The 21,240-nt window shown below is 41.6% G+C and overlaps 2 protein-coding genes across 3 annotated transcripts in view; one reads left to right on the top strand and one right to left on the bottom strand.

Moving 5' to 3' along the window:
* Positions 1-443: 443 nt before the first annotated feature.
* Ssmem1 (serine rich single-pass membrane protein 1) lies at positions 444-10,803 on the bottom strand. 2 transcript variants are annotated; one of them, XM_021165327.2, is made up of 3 exons: positions 10,353-10,803; positions 3,133-3,187; positions 444-1,330 (listed from the first exon to the last, which is right to left on the bottom strand). In XM_021165327.2, exons 1-3 carry the CDS (start codon positions 10,389-10,391, stop codon positions 834-836), a joined length of 591 nt encoding a protein of 196 aa, XP_021020986.1. In that variant the 5' UTR covers positions 10,392-10,803; the 3' UTR covers positions 444-833. The 2 variants fall into 2 exon arrangements, with proteins under 2 accessions (XP_021020986.1, XP_021020985.1); XM_021165326.2 differs by lacking the exon at positions 10,353-10,803 and adding an exon at positions 8,115-8,355.
* Positions 10,804-10,896: 93 nt separating this feature from the next.
* Tmem209 (transmembrane protein 209) overlaps positions 10,897-21,240 on the top strand; it is a 29,461-nt gene continuing 19,117 nt past the window's right edge. The window contains exons 1-6 of the mRNA XM_021164760.3: positions 10,897-10,964; positions 11,836-11,972; positions 12,139-12,197; positions 13,735-13,866; positions 14,578-14,819; positions 18,227-18,428. Coding sequence (XP_021020419.1) covers positions 10,962-10,964; positions 11,836-11,972; positions 12,139-12,197; positions 13,735-13,866; positions 14,578-14,819; positions 18,227-18,428 — 775 coding nt within the window. The 5' untranslated portion in view covers positions 10,897-10,961. The remainder of the gene's footprint in view (positions 10,965-11,835; positions 11,973-12,138; positions 12,198-13,734; positions 13,867-14,577; positions 14,820-18,226; positions 18,429-21,240) is intronic.

Genomic DNA, 21,240 nt, shown 5'->3' on the forward strand with positions numbered 1-21,240 from the left:
GCTACATAGTGGGACCTTGTCTCAAAAAGACAGTGTTAGGTAAGTTTAGCAGGGACGATCCATTATCCTCTTTGAGAAGTTTCCCTCCAATGGTTCTTCCCACCCTCCCCTACATCACTTATCTCATGTAGTGCCTCTATGGTCTCTATTGTAATAGCATCAAATAAGATTTTTCTTCTAACTTAAGTGTCAGGGAGAAAAGTTTTAACCCTTGCCATCATCTCGGGACAACCAGCCAGGGCAAGCCGTGGCCCAGCTGCCTTCTGAGTCCCATGCTTCCCCGTTCCCGATGAACTCTAGAAAGAAGATCACAGTCCAGATCCTTCAGTTCCTTGTCCTCAGCAGCCCTTAGTGGACTCAGCTCTAACAGAATCACCTCAACTATAAAAACAAAACAAAAGAAAAATGACAAAAACCCACCTGGTTCATTTAGCCACCTCATTTGTTTAGTCAGTCAGATAATCAAAACATATGAGTAGATTTAAGTGGTTTCTCAACATAAATATATTTTCAAAGAGCTTTCATATTTGTTTCATAGACATAAACAAAATACATATACTTGGGGGTATGGACTATCTGCCCTGGGCTCTTTTGACTTAAAAAAAAAAATCATAGAAGATACAGGTCTTCTGTGTTCCCATGGTGGCATGAACAAATTCTCTGACCTTGTTTTAAACAATGAATTTGTCTGAAATTTGACATTGGTCTTGGGTTCCAATTATACTGTTGTTATTAGTAAAGAGGCTTTATTGTGAACATCTCCCTCACCTACAACTCTGGTTTCCATGTTTTATTTGCCTTCTCTTTTTGACTTCAAGGTAAGGATGCCAAATTCAAAATTTGCTGAATTTTGTGTTGGCCCCAGGTGTCAAATTCTCCTCTTGAATCTCTCCCTTCATGGGGGTTGTTACTGAGGCGCTTGGTGGGAAGTGACGTGTCAGCCACTCACTGGTTCTCATGGCTTTGCAGTGGAGACAGGGCCTTTGTCTGACTTCATAGTTTTCCATATCCCTTTGCCTGGACACTGACTTCCTCCTCTTAATATTGGCAGGTGACGGATGATGGTCACTTTCACTCTCCTTCCAGGAAGACACTCCGGAGTTCGATTCCTCGCTGTCACATTCAGTGGTGTCACTATCTTGCTGGATCTGATTCACCCTGTGGAACTGGGAATGGCGCCTGACTCGTCTTTGTTCAAGGTAGGCACTGACCAAAGCCACCTCGGAATCGATTACTGTGGAAAGTTGGTTCTGCTTTGGTTTCTTCATCACCAGTGAAGAGTCCCAGGACCCTTCTCTATTTTGTCGCTTACAGGAAGTTTCTTTGCTTGCTAATCAACAAAACAGATGAACAAGTAAGGCAATAACAGTACTAACAGTCATTAATAGGTTGCTATAGAACGGTTAGTGAAGCCTGGAGGTGGTGGTACATGCCTTTAATCCCAGCACTCTGGGACAAAGAGGCCTAGACAAATAGATCTCTATGAGTTCAAGGCTAGCCTAGTCTAAAAGTTGAGTTCTAGGCCAGATAGGGTTACAAAGGGAGATCCTATCTTAAATAAATGAACAAATAAACAAATAAGTCACCTGACCACCCATCACCATTTCTTTTTTTTTTTCTTTTTTTTTTTGGTTTTTCAAGACAGGGTTTCTCTGCCTGCCTCTGCCTCCCGAGTGCTGGGATTAAAGGTATGCGCCACCACACCCGGCTACCATCACCATTTCTTATGGCCAGTCTTTACCAGGGTAGGGAAACAAGTTACTATACACAGTCTTGAAGGTTGATGACTGTGGGTTCAGTAAACTATAGGAACTTTTCTAAATGATTGGGCCATGGCTGACAACTTCACATTACCCAGATCCCTGTGTGGGATCACTAGTGTTAAATCAATGCTTTTTGTAACCACTAACTAAGATCAGCAAACAACTACATTTCCAGTACTGTACCCCAACCTCAGAGGATTGGAGGGGTCACATACATTCTTAATATCACTTTTGGACTTTTGTAAACAGATGGGAAAGTCTCCAGAGAAGGACGTTTCCCCCTTTATCTTGAAGTCTCAATGACTCTAGTGTATGTATGAGAGTGATTTGGGTAGCAGTAAGCCTCCCTCTTCTGTCCATGTTCTTTTCTATGCTGATGTTGGTTTGTACCAGCTCAAAAATACTGATAAATTTTTGGAAATTTTGTGAGATGGTTGAACATCATTACTAAACAAATTACACAAATTTACAATTAAATCAATCTACCAAAAAGGTGATAATTACTTAATGCCCATAATTTCCTAATTATCTTGCTATGGTTTATTATGCTGTATGCTCTCAAAGCTGTTTATCTTGGTGCTGGAAGAACTATGTGAGGATGGGCTATTATTGTACATCTGTCTCCAACTCTGTTCCCTGACAATATGTTGCCAGCTCAAAACCATTATTGGAGTGAGCATTTACCTGGAAACCAGCAAAAAGTAAGGACTTCGTGTATGCTTTCACTGATTGCTTAGGGCTTAGAAAATGATGGAAAATGTGTTTCTAATGTAAATTTAATTGTCATGCCTGCAGCCTAAATTGTGACTAACAACTCAAAATTAAAAAGTATTATTCCAGTGTTCTGAAGTTATGACTCACTTCAACCAAGAAACTGCATGGACAACTACGCTGAATTCCAGCGTGCATCTCTGTGGTGCTTCCTAACTTTGATGACGACATTTATGCTAACACTACACTCGCCCAGTAATTTGTAATTATGGGATAGCCTAGGAGGGAGGGTTTAGCAAAAATCACAAAGAACATTGTGTGTGAAATCAGTAGTCCATTGAGAACTTAACACAAAGAGTGTTGTATACTTCCTTATAAACTGTGGGATAGAGATCTTTCATATCAGTATATTTTATAAACATTGTAGGCACACAAATTTGACTATTCACAAAGCTTTGTGAAGGCAAGTGGTGAGACATGACAACAAAGCGAGTCCTGTGGGGCAGGAATCTGTAGTTTCTGCCAGAGCTCATGAAATGGTCTTTGCTGTCGTGATGAGGCCTTGGAACCTCTCTGCTTTTCACTTGTGCTATCTGCTCTCCACACTCAGTGACACAACCCTCTCTCAGAGCCTGACTCCAAGCACCCCGACTCTCACCTTTACTGAGTGAAGCACTGGTCCCACTGTCTTCGTCCTGTTTGCTCTCAGACATCTGTTTCAGAGATACAGTAAGATGGACTCTGTCAGCTGCACTGTGTTAACATCTATTAAACCATCATATTAAACCATGGCCCAAGGCCCTTCCCTAAAGTCTAACTTTAAACAGTCAGCCCTGTTAAACGAGTGCACATGGAGGTCTTGTTAGGGGGAACACAGCTCCACTATCAATTCAGAAGACCAGGCTTGGATGGCAGACCCTACCAAAATGGTTTAACCAAGCAAAACCAAGCAAAGACACAGGGAAAATACCACTCCGGGGGTAATCAAGGTTTTCAATCACTTACATTACAGACCAGTTTCATTTAGAAACAGACCGGGGGCCTGGCAAGATGGGCCAATGGGTAAAGCCACATGGCGATAAGCCTGACGACCAGAGCTTGATCCCTGGGACTCGGGAGTCCCAAGAGTTGTTCTCTGACCTCCATATGTGTACCTTATGCACATTCCACAGGCGCATGCTCAGACACATGTGTAGACACATACACAAGAAGTAAAAAAATATAATAAAAATTTTAGAAAAAGCCGGGGGTGGGGGTGAGGGGTGGCACACACTTTTACTCCCAGTACTTGGGAGGCTGAGATAGTCCAATCTCTGAGTTCAAGGCCAGCCTGATCTACAGAGATACTTCCAGGACGGCTAGGGCTACACAGAGAAACCCTGTCCAAAAAAAAAAAATCCACAACTAAAACAAAACAAAGCTCTCCACAGTGGTTGTCTGGAGGCTCGGATGGGAGGATCTTGAGTTCAAGGCTAACTTGGGCTACAATACATAAGAAGTCCTGTTATCTATATATGATTGTTTTTCAGCTTTGCTCCAGTAGGCAACCATAAAGTGCTATTAGTGAGCTTGGTCACCAGGAGAGCTGGGTTTCTTCCATAGCTCCACCTCCTGCCTTCCCCCATGCTCTGTCTTCCTGCATGCTCTGTTAGTAATCTCTCCTCATCTCCACATTAGCATTCCATTTTCTGAGTCTGAAAATTATTGCACCAAAAGATATTTACAATTGCATCTGACATGGTCTACTTTTGAATGTTAAGTTCTATGTTACCCTAACATGTAGGAAGCAACAGTATCAGGATTGACTTAAATACTTTTTTCCCTTCAAAACAAAAGTTTCACTAGGTAGCTGAAGCATGACCTTGAATATGGTATCTTCCTGCTTCAACCTGCTGGATTCTGGGATTATGGAAGTACCACCAAGCCTGGCACTCATGAACACATTTGACACTCTTTCTCAGGGAACTCATTGTCAGGAGGTAATTTCCCACACAAAACCTAACAACCAACCAACCAACCAAACAAACAAACAAACTACACAGAAAGCTTTGTACATAGAAATACTCATTATAGTATAATTAAAAATAACATAGAGCCAGGCGTGGTGGTGCACGCCTTTAATCCCAGCACTCGAGAGGCAAAAGCAGGCGGATTTCTGAGTTCCAGGCCAGCCTGGTCTACAAAGTAAGTTCCATCCAGGACAGCCAGGGCTACACAGAGAAACCCTGTCTCGAAAAAAAAAAAAAAAAAAGAATAACATAGAACTTAAATTCAAAAGTAAATAATGATTAACTGAATTATGCTGTGGTCATACAAGATGCAGTTGTAAATATCTTAAGTATGTTATAATGTAAGGAAATGTTCATTAGGCTAAAATCAAGATGCAAGTTTATATGTAATAACCACAAGTTAGCTAAAGACCTTCAAGGGAAATATGTATGGAATGCGTATGAAGCAACAGCTGGCTTTAAGTGGTTAAAATGGTGATTTTAATCCTTCTTTTTTCAAATTGTCTATAGTTACAGAATATGATTTGCACAGAAGGTCAAACTTACTTAGATTGAAAGCCTGAATGTGTTGTTAGTTTTGAATTTTTAGCTTTTTGAGACAGGGTCTCATATAGCCCATCTGATCTGGAACTAACCAAGTAGCCAAAATGACCTTGAACCTCTGGCACCTCCTGCCTCCACCTCCCAAGTCCTGGCATCATACGTGTATGCTACCTGGCACAGATTTTAATAGTTCTAGCAGCAAAATCTAAGATCCCTCATTGCTTCTTCTCTGTCTTTAATAGAGCATTTTCTTGCCTTTTTTTTCCTTCATTACAGTAACAATTCTCTGAATATTTTGAGACTGAAGGTCTCTTTAAAGATATATATATATTTTTTTAATGTGTTAGAGCTCTGCACATATTTTAACTCTGACATGTATGAAGAGAGTTATTAAAGACTGGATGTGTAAACCTAGAAGTTAATGGCACTTGGTGATGTGATGTTCACACAATTTGGGCAGTACCTGTTTCTTTTAATCCGTGGTCCTGTAATCCTGTGTTGTGTGGTTTGTACTTTTATAGTTGAAGGGAAAAGGTGTTTAAAAGCAGTGTTAGGTTTGTATCATTAGATTTATAATCACCACAGAGAGCTTCCACATTAGTTGTCAAATCAAAATATAACCACAAAATCAAACGAAAAAAATTTTGCATTAAACTAAGTGGAATCTATGTGATGTGGTTACCACAAGCATTTCATTAACTGTCCTTGTGTGACTTAGTGAGGGAAAGCAGTGACAGTGGTTCCTCTCTCTCTCTCTCTCTCTCTCTCTCTCTCTCTCTCTCTCTGCCCCCCCCCTTCAGCTCTGCCATCTCCTCATGCCAGTCAACTCCTTCTAAACTCAATTTCTACTTAGGAAAAAAATAAGGATTCCAGATTAATATTGATCCAGCAAAATAAAGCCAGCACCAGCAGTCTTAGCAGATGTTAAACAAGCAGGCTACCTGAACGGAGCAGCTCGTTTCTGAAAACAAAAGGAGAGCACACATCTGTTTTAAAAAGTGACAAATCCAGGGGTAATCAGCACGTCGCATGTTGGAGGATAACGACCACCACGTTTCTACCACGCGTACCGATGCTTTAAGGTCTGTAAATAAAGGCCTACAGTTTCACAGAGAAAACGAAGAAGTTCAAAGTGAGGGGAAAATTCCATCCGCCATGACCTTCTCTCCTATGGTTCTCAGATTTCAAATCTGGGACCCTTCAGGAGAAGCCTGCCAAACAACTGTAGCCGCCACAAGGACACAAAATGAAAGGCGAAACCTCTAAGATAATTAAGGGTTTAATCAGGGCTGAATAGATCGAATTCAACATCTCAAACTATGCTTTGAAGTAAACAAATAGTACAGCAGGAAATCTGGATCCATTTTCCTCCTGTCACTCTGTCACTAACCACTTGTGTGACATTGGACAAGTCACTTAAATTCCTTGGGCCTTAACAACAACAACAGCAGTAACCCTTGCCTACAGACAGAAGGCTGGACCCCAAGCTCCCCTACGGTCCTTCACATAGCTCTCTGACTCCAGACTGCTGATGTGAACAAGGGAACTGAAGAACAGCTGAAGAGCTAGACCTCTTAAACAGTCTTCAGGATGAAATTCCAGTGATCAATTTCAATTTTTTGTTAATTTTCTAAAGTAGCTTTTCTTGCCAGGCCAAATTCAATATACTTAGCTAGGGAGTCTAAGCCACACGTAAGCTATCACTATTCTAACTCTCCTTCTGGCAGAGTATTTACCTTAGGAAGCATTTAGACCTCAGATAAAACTTCTTGGCCAGGAGGTAGTAGGGGAAAGAGACTTTTTTTATTATTATAATGGAATCTACCTGGCACTGAAATAACAAACCTTCTCTTTTCCTCCATCCAGAACTGATGGAACACTCAATCTTGCTGGCCACTGGCAGTGGTGGGCTCTGGCTGTAATGCTAAATAGTGGGAGTAGCTTGATTAATCACCAGCCCAGTATTAATGGCCAGAAAAGATTCTGCGTCAGCAATTTATAAGAGGTTGGTTGCTCATCATATGTTGAGGGCCACAGCCTTGATGATAAAGTGGACTATGACACCCCTAAGCTTCTAGCATTTTCTTTTGCCGATCTGTGACTTTAGCTCTGTTTAGTTTAGTTCTGTACCTTAATTTTATACAGAAAACATATTGCTGCATTCTAACTACTCCCCAAATCCTACCTGTGCTCTACCAATAACATTTACACCTTTGATTATAGAATGACATGGTTAGAGGAGGGATTTGAAAATTAGTAGTCAGTAGAGAGATTTATCTCAGCATTACACAGCATATGAACAGAATGCAAACAATCTAAAACTTCAACTGCAAAATTTTATATTATAGTACAAGACAGAAAAATTATACAATAGAAAGTGCTGTAGAGGGATGGAGAGATGGCTCAGTGTTTAAGAGCACTGACTGCTCTTCCAGAGGTCCTGAGTCCAATTTTCAGCAACCACATGGTGGTTCACAACCATCTGTAATGATATCTGATGCTTTCTTCTGAGGTGTCTGAAGACAGTTATAGTATACCTACATATAATAAATAAATAAATAAATCTTAAAAAAAAAAGAAGTGCTGTAGAGTGACTATAGCATGCGGAAGCATTCACAAAATATCTAAGTTTAAACATCAAGATATGAAAATACATACAATAGAAGCAGACTAAACAAAGACAAAGGCAGACATACTGAGAAAAAGCAGGAAAAGAGTAACAAACTTCACAGTGTTTATCTCTACAGGAGTAGAGTGGTTTTCCTGTTCTTTATCCCTTTCAACAGCTTTAGATTCTCTAGCATGGGATTGCGCCATATTTGTTTGTGTTGTTTTTCAAGACAGGGTTTCTCTGTGTAGCCCTGGCTATCCTAGAACTCACTCTGTAGACCAGACTGGACCAAACTCCCAGAGACCAGCCTGCCTCTGCCTCACCAGTGCTCGCATCAAAGGCCTGGGCCACCAACATGCCTAGGGGCTATCTCACTTATTAAACAAAATAAAAACCTTAAAATACATCAAACTACAGACAATGCAGTTAATGAAAGACCCCATAGAGATGTGATTTAGATCAAAAAGGATTCCCTACCCAGACGGAAGCGCGAGAGAAGAACATGAGGATCAGTATGATGATGAAGTACCAAAGCAGGAAACTTCCTATTGTCCCGCAAGAGTCATCCTTCCGGCACTCGGCATCCTGACTGGGCATGGTGAAACCGAGAGGTATGGGAGGGGGATCCACCTCCCAAAATAAAGACAAAAGGTGTCCCATGATAGCTTCTTGCTTAGAAAATAAACATGCTCAAAGGGATGAAGGTGACCGGGAACGATTTCCCTCCGTGACCTAGGACAACTTCCCTGGCAACCAATTATGACATAGACTTAAGCCACTGTCGCAGGTACTGATACATGTTCTTAGGTGCCTTAGATGGGCAGATCTATCTAAAGGACCTCTAGGAGAGTTGATGGTATTTCTCAATATACTTCCTTCTGCGTCTGCGGTTGAAATGTCCTTATCCTTTATTGCCATCTCTTTAAGTGTTCAAGGTTTTGGTTTTAACCAGTCTCTTTCTCTCTTTTTCAATGTGTACCACACCATTGTAAATTAACATACACAGTTCTAGTGCCTTCCAGACCACACTGAGTGTTCCCTAAACTTTAATGTTAACACCTTCAGTCCCATCTTGTATTTGGAGATAAGGCCAGAAAAGAGTATTGAAGAGAGAGAGCAAGATGGCTCAGTAGGTAAAGGCATACGATGCCAAGGCATGTGGCTTGCATTCGATCCTTGGGGCCCACGAGGTGGAAGCAGAATTTGACTCCACACCCTCACTATGGCACATGTGCACCCACACGTAGGCACAATCACACACAAAATAAATAAAGTCTCTTTAGAAAATTCCTCAAGAGCTCAAAGACGGTTCAATCAGGCCATGAGGGTGGAGCCTTAATCTTACTGTAGTCTCAAGGAAAATAAAAGGACACCAAGAATTCACCAACACAGGGGAAAGGCCACCAAAGAGCATAAGATGAAGCCATAGACAAGCCAACACCACCTGTCTCAGAAGAAACCAGCCCTGCTCACATCCTGGTCTGAGACTCCATCTTCCCAAACTCTGTGTGGGAACAAAGTCTAGTGGGTTTTTTTTTTTTTTTTTAAGTATTGTCTAATTTTTTCTTTTGAAGGAGGCACTGGTGTTCTGGGATATTTGGTTATGATAACTCTAATAATACATAATGGTAACTATCAACTTCAGTGTGGCAAGTGTTTTTTAAGCCCGGAAGAAATACCTATTAGTTTATGGGTTACATTAAGAGGAAGAGATAAAGCCTGGCATGGTGGCACACGCCTTTGATCCCAGCACTTGGGAGGCAGAGGCAGGCGGATTTCTGAGTTCAAGGCCAGCCTGGTCTACAAAGTGAGTTCCAGGATAGCCTGGGCTATACAGAGAAACCCTGTCTCGAAAAAACAAAAAAACAAAAAAAGAGGGAGAGATAGAGGGGGGAAAGGAGGGAGAGAGAGAGAGAGAGCACACCAAGGGCTGGCGAGATGGCTCAGCAAGTAGGAGCACTGACTGCTCTTCTGAGAGTCCTGAGTTCAAATCCCAGCAACCGCATGGTGGCTCACAACCACCTGTACTGAGATCCGACGTCCTCTCCTGGTATGTCAGAAGACAGCTACAGTGTACTTATGTACAATAATAAATCAATCTTTGGGCCTTTTTAGATAGACTTACATGTGGAGAAACGAGAAGCTGTCATTTTGGGTTTGACTGTATACTGACAGAATTGAACCTGTTCTCTTGGAACAATTGTCAAGTTAGTTCATCTCCAAATCTATGTCCAGATCCAAGCATTGTACTAAGACAATATAAACATGATAAAAAAAAAAAAAAAAAACTCACTAAAAACCTATTAGCTCTTTAAGAGCATACACTATGCACTACCCAATGAAACTTCATTTTCTTCTGTTTAATCTTGATATTTAGTTACAATCTTGAGACAATGTCATTATGGCTAGCTTTGGAACTCCAGAGGCCCCCGCCTCTCGAGTGCTGGGATTAAAAGGCGTGTATGTACCAAGGCCTGGCTGGCACACTTCTCCAGGCACTGGCTACACTGGCCACTAGTTGGGCCAGTGCTGCCACTCCCAAGAAAGCTCTTCCAGAGTTGTACCTGCCTCCTCGGGCTTCCCTGTCCCCACCTGCAGGACACAGGCAAAGCTCTTTAGAGCAATAGCCAGAAAGCCAAGCCCCCATCCCTGCCTCGTACTTCACACATGGCGTATTGTCGGAACTTGCACTAGCTACTAAGGAAAACCACTCACCTCCCTGGTGACTCTTTTCTCAGTTCTTTCAAAGAACATTCAGGGCAAAGGTGGAGCTTTGTTTGTTTGTTTGTTTGTTTGTTTTTAACCCCCAAACCACCAACAACTTCAATAGAATGTTCCAGTTTTTCTTCCTAATGCTGCATCCTCATAAGGTGGATATTTGAGAATTTACATTGGGTCAAACCAATTGAGGGAAAAAACACTTCAAAAGAGGAAAAATGCTTTGTCATTGCTGAGTGTGTCTAACACATCAGGCATGCTTGTATCCTACCAATTAGCCGTAGGGGGCCCTAAATAAAGCTACAATTAGTAATATCCAAACTTCAGCTTGCTACAATCATTACTTTTTACTAAGTGTTCAGAATCTGGTCTGAATTTTGCAGCTCAGCCTTTTCCTGCAGCTAAGCATAAGCCACAAATCCGAGGGCGTTCCCCTGGCAACGATCGCGGCTCGGGTCCCTCTGCCCCACCCCTCTCCCTCTCGCGAGAAGAGACGGCCCGGTTCTTCCGGTAACTGTAGCCCGGCTTGCCCGCCGCCGCCTTAGGCTTGGCTCTGCGCATGTGCAGTAGGGAGTGGCGCGAGTCCACGGCTTCCTGCTGAAGAACATGGTGCGTTTGGGGGGGTTGTCTTGTGCTTCCTGGACATGGAGTCCGTGCTGTTCCCTCAGAGTTCCAAACCTAAAGTTTTGCCTGGGGTTCAGCCAGGGGATGATGTAGCCAGGAATCCTGCCACTTGTAGTGCAAGGGAAGAAAGACACATGAAGGATAATTATAAAGCTCGTACTAAGGTAGCCAGGGAGGGAAGCTCTCCGACGAGAGTTTTGGCGCGGGGCAGGAAGGCTGGAAGGATGCTAATCTGCTCTAGAATATGACTCCCGGGAGCTGCCCTGTCTGTGATTGCAGAGCTGAGCCTAGCGAGACAAAGGAGATGACAGTTTTAGTTACCCAAACTGAACGCACGTGTTCCCGTTCCCGACTCTCTCTTGACTCTTCACGTGTATAGTACCCGTCCACCCCGTGAGAAAAGCTTTACAATTTCATCACCAAAAGGAGATGCTAAGCCTCACTCCATGGTCAAGGTTAGGGCCGACACAGTAATGACAAAAATTGGTATCTGGTGTGTCTTCATCTAGATGTAGTAACTCGAAGCAGAGACAAAAGAACTCTTTGCGAACTTAATAACAAACCATTACATTATGTAGCAAAACATTTTCATTTATTGGAACCATTAGCTTCTCTGAAATAACCAGCAAGTTCCCTGCTGATTTTTCTGTGGTACCTAAAAAGATATTTCAGGGTTGTGTATACTAATATTAAAGTTTCATATACTAATATTAAAGGGGAGAGTTGGGGAGAAATTTTAAAGAAGAGGAAAAGTTGGGGGGGGGAGCAGTTACTTTACAACAGACATTTTGATTTCTTAAGAGGAGTTTCTTTTCATTTCAGGCTGTTTTGTGTTTTGTTTTTTGCCTTTGAATAGATGCAAGGAGACATAAGCCCCAATCCTTCCCTTATTGACAGAACCATCAAGATGAGAAAAGAAACAGAAACTAGGAAAGTGGTTTTAGCTTGGGGACTCCTGAATGTATCCATGGCTGGAATGATTTATACTGAAATGTAAGTTAATCCAGCCCACAAGTGAAAACTTTAACTATTGTTGGCTGGCACCGTGGCTTTTTATATTTGTTTTGGTTTTAAGTGTTTGGTTTGTTTGTGGTGGGGGTGTTATTTATTTATTTATTTATTTTTCTAAATAACTGAAAAGCCTGTCTAATCTTTTCAGGACTGGAAAGCTAATCAGTACGTATTATAATGTGACATACTGGCCCCTCTGGTATATCGGTAAGTAGTTTCCACTGTAATTTAGATTTACTACATATGAAAACTTGCTTGTAAATTTAATTCAGCTTAGTATTCATTCTTTTATTCAGACAAATAATGAGTTCTTACTCAGTTTCCCAAAGTCATGAGTCTAGTGAAGGAACGAGGTAACCCCTTTTATGGAAAGAACATTCTAGTAGGAGGCTGAGTCAGGAGGATTGCTTCAAATCTGAGGCCAGCCTGGGATAAATTGCAGAACCCTGTCTCAAAAACAAACAACAACAAAAACACACCAAAATAGAAGCCAGGTATGGCAGAATATCTAGTCCCAGTACTTGGAAGGGAGAAGGAATCAGACATGGAGGCCGGCCTGGCACCTGAGACCACCTCTCTAAACTTTGTCAAAGCTATAAACAATACGGAGTTGGGAAGTTAGGAGGCCCACCACGAAAAATAAAGCACGGGAGGGGGTAAGGCTCACCATTGCCACGCCTGAAAACCCTCCGCTTCAGGATCACACCAGAGTCATCCTTGGGATATAAAGAGCCCTGGAGAGCCTGGTGGTGGTAGCACACACCCTTAATCACAGCATTCAGGAGGCAGAGGCAGATGGATCTCTGAGTTTAAAGACAGCCTGGTCTACACAGAGAAAGCCTGTCTTGGGGTGAAGGGGTTTCTATCATCCAGGAATAGAGAGATGACTCAGAGGTTAAGAGCACTTTGGCTTTTGCACAGTACCAGGTTTGGTTCCTGGTACCCACATGGTGACTCATAACCAACTCCAGTTCCAGGAGATCCAATACATGTAGTCAAAACACTCGTGCACATAAAAATAACTGTGAGTTTGTTTCTACTCTAATTAGAGTGGGTGTGGCAGATGGAAAGGGAAAGGAGTTGGGGTCTTTAGGTGTAAGAATCATGGCTCACTAGTAAGCTGGGGGCTCTCGAACACTCCCTTGGCAACTAAAATGCAAGGAAGAACTGTGTTGCGCAGTTACAAGAATTAGTAATAGTTTAACACTCACCAGTAAATCCGCTGCGTCTGCCACTCTAAGTGGTATCTGCTTTGAGGAAGAAGAAAATAGTTTTTAATTTTTATGTTAATTTGCTAAAAGTACGAAGCAATTTTTATTCCCCAGCCAAAATGAAACTGGGACCATTTTGCTTTTAAAATAATAAATTGAGGACTGGTGAGATGGCTCAGTGAGTAAGAGCACCGATTGCTCTTCCGAAGGTCCTGAGTTCAGATCCCAGCAACCACATGGTGGCTCACATCCCTCCGTAACAAGATCTGACACCCTCTTCTGGAGTGTCTGAAGACAGCTACAGTGTACTTACATATAATAAATAAATAAATCTATAATAATAATAACAATAAATTGGAGCTGGAGAGGTAACTTACCCATTACGGCACTTGGTACCAGACATTGTGACCTGAGTTTGATCCCCAAAACTGACATGGTGAAAAAAGAGAACCAACAAGTTGTCCTCTGACTTCCACATGCTCCCAGGTAAGTGAGGGGAGTATCTTAATAACAAAGTTACCGCTTTCTTGCAGAACTCGCACTCGCATCGCTCTTCAGTCTTAATGCCTTGTTTGATTTTTGGAGATACTTCAAATATACCGTAGCACCAACAAGTCTGGTAGTCAGCCCCGGACAGCAAGCACTGTTAGGGCTGAAACAGGCTGGTAAGTATTGTGGGGGAGGGGAGCTGGGGGAGCAGGGGGTAGTCCTTTATCTGTTTTCCCTTTTTATAGACTGAGCTAGAAGGCCATCTATTGCATAAAGCCAGTTTATAGGAAATTCTGATAGGATTATCATTGTTATTTCTGTGAATTGAGTGGAACATCAAATAACATTGTGCAAATATATTTTACTCTTTTAAACATTGTAGAAGTAGTGAACAGCCAGTTAGTTGTAATTGTATAATAATGCTTCGTGTGATTTTATAGCCAGAGCCTGCAGTTTTTTTCTACTTGGGAGGCGGGGGTGGGGTGGGGTGGGGGATTGAGTTCCTTAATTTTGTATTTATTATGCACCTGCCTCTGCCTTCCAAGTGTTTGGATTAAAAGCTCGTGCCATTGTGCTGAGCCCTTAAATCTGCTCTCATAATTTTATTTATACTCAAGAGACTGAGGCAGGAAGAGTTTAAGGTCAAGGCTAGCCTGAGTTACATAACATAACCTAATTTTTAAATTTTTGTTTCAATTTAAATATATATTGATAGCCTTTGATCCCAGCACTTGGGAGGCAGAGACAGGAAGAATTTGAAGTCAGCCTGAACTGACTGAACTACAGAGTGAGTTCCAGGACAGTAAGGGCTACACAGAGAAACCCAGTCTACAAAAACAAGAAAGCAAGTAAATATTATGTAATAATTTATTTTCTTTCCCTTCTAGTTGTGCAGACTACACCTCCCCGTGATTTGGCAGCAACCCAAATCTCTCCATCTCCACCTTCCCCTTCGATTCAAGGTCAAAGTGTGTTAAGTTATAGCCCATCTCGTTCACCCAGTACCAGTCCCAAGTTTGCCACCAGCTGTATGACTGGGTATAGCCCTCAACTGCAAGGCCTGTCGTCAGGAGGCCTTGGCTCTTACAGCCCTGGCGTGACTTACTCGCCTGTCAGTGGCTACAGTAAGGTAATGACTCTTTCTGTTTGCCTGGTAATGCTGCTTCGGAATTGGGGATTGCACTAGGATCACCCCGGGAGTCCAGACTTAGCATTTAGGTGGTGAGGAAACTGAAGGACAGTTGCTTGTCTGAATCATCCATGAAGAGCCAGAAAAGAAAGCAAGTTTCCTGTCCCTCAGTCAGAGTTCTTCAACCATGGACATTTTGGGGGTGGTAAAGCATAGTGGTCCCCAGCTGGTTTCAGCAGGCTTGAAGGGTAATATGAGTCTTCGGTGCATGTTTTCCCTTTTTAAGCTGTCTGTGTGAAGGCTTCGCTTTCTCTTGGAGAATTTTAACCCTTTCTGTCACGCACATCCTCTGAGCTCAAACCTGGGATCCTCATGTGGCTTGCTTCTGCAGTGTGGACACTTGCTGTGTCATGGGTAGAAATCTTTTTCCTTAGTGACATCAGCACTGGTCTAAATTTTTTTAGGATGTCCCTTACAAAATGTGTAGGCTGAAACTTTAATTCTGGCCAGGCAGTGGTGGCGCATGCCTTTCATCCTAGCAATTAGGAGGCAGAGGCAATATCTTGAGTTCAAGGCCAGCCTGGTCTACAGAGTGAGTTCCAGGACTGCCAGGACTACTCAGAAACCCTGTCTCAAAAACTTTTTTTAAAAAAGAAAAGAAATTTAAATTCTGTAGGGCATAAGGCTGCAGGAAAGGCATCAGAAGAGAAGCAGTCTGTGGGAAGCCCTTACTGCCATGTTAGACAAAGACCTCTAGGTACTGGCTGAGAGAAGATTGCCAAGAAGAAAATAGCAGTCTGTCCCTAATGTTTTACATGATACTCCTCTGAAATGAAAAATAAATGCTGCTACTTACCCAGTACTAAGTTATACAATTTTTAGTTTAGTAAAAGTTAAATACTATAAGAAATGTGTAGTTAGAATTCATAACCCACAAGTTAGTGTCACTTTTTTTTTTAAAGAAAATAATAGGTTTTTTTCCTTTCATTTGAAAAAAATTATATATTTTGATCATATTCTTTCCCCTTCTGAGTATTGCTTTTTAAAATGGTTTTCATAAGAAAAATATATGATCATTATAAAAAATTAGAAAATAAGGTAGAAGGAAATTGCTTATAATCCTACTATTCAAAAATAATTTAACTTCTACTTAGAATACCGTAGTTTTATGAATATATACGTTTTTTTAAAGATTTTTATTTTGGGAGCCGGGCGTGGTGGTGCATGCCTTTAATCCCAGCACTCGGGAGGCAGAGGCAGGCGGATTTCTGAGTTCGAGGCCAGCCTGGTCTACAAAGTGAGTGCCAGGACAGCCAGGGCTACACTGAGAAACCCTGTCTCGAAAAAACCAAAAAAAAAAAAAAAAAAAAAAAAAAAAAGATTTTTATTTTGTATGTAGGTATAAGTGCCTGTGTGTATGTGTGTACATCAGGTATATGTGCCTGGTGCCCATAGAGGCTAGAATAGGGCATCCGAGCCCTTGGAACTGGAGTTACAGGTGGTTGTGAATTGCCATGTGGGTGCTGGGGACCAAAGATCTCTGCAGGAACAGCAAGGGTTCTATCTGCTGAGCCGTCCCTCCTGCCCTGATTTTCATATTTTTTAAGTTGTTTTGTAAATCTGGTGACCTGAGTTCAGTCACTAGTCCACCTAAGGAGCTGGTGACAGTGGCACACGTTACCCCAGCACTCCTGTGTCAAGACTAGAGAATGAGCCAGAGAACAGAACAGCAACAGAAGCCCTGCCTGAAAACAAGAAGAGGGGCCAACTTACACAGGTACCCACATGCATACACGATAAGGAAGTCAGTCCAAAAGGAGAGGGAAAATCATAAACATGAAGAAGCAGTTTAAAGTAGTTGTAGATGAACATATACCAAAACAGACCCCCCATCCTTTTCTGACAGAAATATGACACACAGTGACATTGTCACTTAATAGCTGGAAGTACATATTTTAAAGGAGTATGTGCTTTGGCCAAATGGTTTCAGTTTGAGAGTCTTCCATAAAAAAAGTGATGAAAGCCTGGCACAGGCTGACCACATAAAGGTGCTTGCCACCAGCCCGGGGGCTCTAATTGATCATCAGGGCCCACTTGGTAGAAGGAGAGAACGAACGCCAAAAAAGGCTGTTCTCTGACCGACACACCTGCCCTGTGGCGCAAAGGAGCGCCACATGCAGGCGAGCATGAGCCCCACCCTCCGTAAATGTAATAAGAACAATTATTTAAGGTTACAAAAAGTTCAAGCAAAGATTTATGTACAGTGGTATTCATAACATTGGTTTCAGCAGCCCAAAACTCGAAGAAATCTGAATGTACAGAATAAGAGAATGAGAAATAGTTTTTAAAACTTTGTTGTACACAGTCTCCTTGTTTGTCCCAGTTGGCATCCCATGTCTCAGCCATCTGCTCCAGCACAATTGGAATCAAGACTGCTGCTGCTTTTCCTTTCCTTTTTAAAAAGAAAATATATATTTTTTTATTTGATGTGAATTGGTGTCTTGCCTGCACATTTGTCCGTGTGAGGTTGTTGGATCCCCTGGAACTGGAGTTACAGTTAACTGTGAGCTGCCATATGGGTGCTGGGAATTGAACTCGGGTTCTCTGAAAGAGCAGCAAGTGCTCTTTATTTAACCTCTGAGCCATCTCTCCAGCCCCAGCTTTTCCTTTCCTTTCTTTTTTATAGTTTTGAGACCTAGGCAGACTCATGCTCAGGCTACCATCAAATTCACGGTATAGCTGAGGGTGATGGACCTTATCCTTATCCTCTTGCCTACATCTCCAAAGTACTCGAATTGTGTGCAAGCACGGAAGGTGCTAAATACATTTTAAGAATGGAAAAAATGCTCAAGATAACTTCTATTAGTGTGGGTCACACTCAGGTTGTCAGGCTTGTGTCTTTGAATGGCAAGCACCTGTACCAGCTAAACCATCTTGCTGTCCTCCGTTGAATTCTCTTTTTTTTAACTGTTGTTTTTTAGATAGGTTGGGTCTCGTGTAGCCAGGCTTGCCTCACATTGTCCGGGTAGCAGAGGCTGGTCTTGAGCTCAGCTCTCTGGCCTCCAGCTTCTGGGTGCCAGGATTTCAGGGATAGTTTGTGTGTGTTACTTTTAAAAATTAAAAATAGGGCTGGAGAGATGGCTCAGTGGTTAAGAGCACTGACTGCTCTTCCAGACATTCTGAGTTCAAATCCCAGCAACCACATGGTGGCTTACAACCATCTGTAACAGGATCTGATGTCCTCTTCGAGTGTGTCTAAAGAGAGCGACAATGTAACTCATATATACATTAAATAAATAAAGAGATAGATAGATAGGTAGGTAGGTAGATAGATAAATATTTTAAAAAACATTAAAAATATTTGCATGTGAACTTAAAGTAAAATCCCATTCTTTGCTTTTGTGTAGTTGGCCAGCTTTAGTCTGTCTCCTTCTTCTCCATACCCTACCACTGTGGGCCCAGTGGAGAGCAGTGGATTAAGAGCTCGCTATCGTTCTCCACCCACGGTCTACAACTCACCCACAGACAAAGAGGACTACATGACAGACCTGAGAACTTTGGACACGTTCCTTAGAAGTGAGGAAGAGAAACAGCATAGAGTGAAGCTGGGTACCGTATTTTATTTACATATTTTGGTTGTTACTTTACATAATCGTTAAACTAATACTTGATTAACTGTTAAACTTTGGCCGTTAAGACCTGAGCAATCTTAAGTCTTTCTCTGCTCAAAGTTTAAAAGCCCTTTCATATGAGATAGCATGCCTCCAAATTGTGGCTGTGTATGTTTTGAAGCAGCGTATAGCAAGCTTTTCAAACGATAGCTCTTTACTAGTCTTTTTGGAAGATTGATGTGCAAGGCGGAGTTGGCAAAAAGCATTATTGTCCCTAAAAGTACTATTGGTTTTGGGGGGAGGTGGCTTTGATTTGGTTTTTAATAACATTATAAAATTTGTCTCCTAAAAATTCCTTAAAGCATATAGTTTACCTAGGGAAACAGTGTTAGCAAGTCTTAATCTATTTGAGGTGGATTTGATTATTACAAAGTCAATTATTTGAAACCAAATTAGGTTATTGAACTGAGTAATGATCCCCCCAGGAAACTTGCACAGAAAACACATTAGGTGCAAAAGCGTGGCCACGGTGAGGAAGCCAAGGGACTGGAGCATGGCTCTTGGTGTCGCTTGCAATCTCTCTAGGGGGTTTTAATTTAATTCTGCCTGCAAGTGCCACAAATGTCAAGGAAACAGATCAATATTATCTCGTTACTTTCTTCTGTTTTGAAACTTTGAAATATTTGAAGTGTATTGAAAATTATAGAGTAGCACAAAGAACAGCTAGTACATATCTTTTATGATTTTCAGATATTTTTCATTTCCTTTTTATTTTTCTTTCACATTTAGAAGTATTGTTATCGATGTTTGTAAGTATTATTGTTGTTGCTTTTCATTGTCAAGCTTGACAAGACCTAGTTATTATCTTTATTTCCTCCTAAGTTAATTGTGCTGAGGTTAGAGATTCTGATCTCTATCTATTAATGTTTGGGGCTTCTTTTCTTTCTCTGTGGGGAAGGCTTTTTAATCTTAGGCTTGCTTGGAGGCTCTATGGTCATTTTTGTATAAATGGTTCTGACACATTGAAAAGAACATGGACTCTAAATTCTGGTCTCTCTGTCTTTGTCTATTTCTATACGTTTAACTACTCTGCTGTGTTTGTAAGCTTTAAGTAATTTAAATATTCTGCATAAATTAATAATTTTTTTTGCAAACCTACTCTCAGGCTATGTAAATATCCATTATAAATTTTAATGCTGCTTTTAACATTAGTTCAAAATTCCTTTCAAAATTATTGCTGTGTTCTAATGGGGACTTTTTTTTAATCTTTGTGTTTTTAAGACAGAGTCATTCTATTAAACTCAGGCTGGCTTAGAATTTATTATGTCACTCAAGCAATCTTCAAACTTATGGTTCCTGACTCAGTCTCTTGAGTGTTAGAATTATAAGCCTGTCAGTTTGGGGACTTTTTAATTGTATCATCCCATCTATATTTTCCCCCATACATTTGTGTGTAGGAATTTGTGCGTGTATTTATGCCCATTGTACATGTGTTCATATGCTGAGCCTTAAGTGTCCTTCCTCCGGTGCTGTTCACTCTTGTAGCTTTTGATGTGGACTCTCACTGGCCTGAAACGTGGCAGTTACATTAAGCTGGCAAGGCAGCTGCCCCAGGGATCCACTTACCTCAGCTTCCCTAGTACTACGTCAGTGGGTTTAATAGCACATGCCTTTAATCTGAGTACTCCAGAGGTAGAGGCAGGCAGGTCTCTGGGTTATAGGCTAGTCTGGTCTATATAGTGAGTTCAAGATAGCTTAGGGCTACAAGGTGAGATCCTGTCTGAAAAAAAAAAAAAAAAAGAGAGAGAGAGAAAGAAATGGTGTCTGTATTCTTGGTATCTTTCTTTGAACATTGTCTTATCCATCTGTGCCCCACCTTTCCCATTTTTGCCTGTCATTCTTGCCCCACCCCCTCACTTTCTAGATATACAAAATAAAAAGCTCCATCCTGTACTCTCCCTGGCTAGCTCTGAAGTCGCTCTGGCTTTCCTGAGACTGGGTTGTTGGGGTTTTTGTTTTTAAGTTTTGTTTCCTTTTCTTTTCTTTTTAGAGGAGAATGGTCTTTAGAAGTTAATTTCTAAGTATGGTGTATGCTGTTGCTCCTTAGGCATCATATTTTAGGTTCTTCAAACATCCAGCTAGCAAATAATTCATATAGATGATTCCAAGTCCATAGTCACAACTCGGTTTCCAGGAGTGAGAAGCTACACACTGGCTCACAGGGAGTCATTTAACAAGGTGTAGCCCTTGTGACCCTTGTGACACTTCACATGTCCCAGCCTGAGGACGGGACGTTTCTCCTTACAACTTCTGGATGATTTTTTTAATTGCAATACCACTGGAACTCAAACATATTATTAGACAGTTGACCCAGTGATGACCTGTGGAACTTACTTTTTCTTATCTGATGTGGGCTGCTCCATTTAGTTGCATTTCTTTTGCCTTCTTTAACCTAGAATGTGTGTGTGGCATGTTTATTAAAGAGATCAGGCTATTGGGGAAATTGGATCTGTCCAGTTGTTTTGTCATCATGAACTCCAAGTGTTTTCTGGTAGCTGAGTTGTATGTCTCTGTGCATTAGCTTAGGAGATGCATGCTGCGTGGGTCTGGTTAGAGGAAATTGTATCACGTGGTCACCGTGATTGCAAGCAGCTTCCTCCATAGTGGTTTCCTTTGATTTCCTGCTTGCAGCCTCCCTGCTTGCAGTAATCCACCAGAGAGCTTGCCCAAATGCATCAATGCAAAGAGGGTTACAAAGAGAGACTTCCTTGTGAGCTCTTCCATGTTTAGTGATCTGTCAATCTTCTGAA

The sequence above is a fragment of the Mus caroli genome, unplaced genomic scaffold (genome assembly GCF_978045245.1).
Source record: "Mus caroli unplaced genomic scaffold, Mus_caroli_1 scaffold_7, whole genome shotgun sequence".
Classification (NCBI taxonomy): domain Eukaryota; kingdom Metazoa; phylum Chordata; class Mammalia; order Rodentia; family Muridae; genus Mus; species Mus caroli.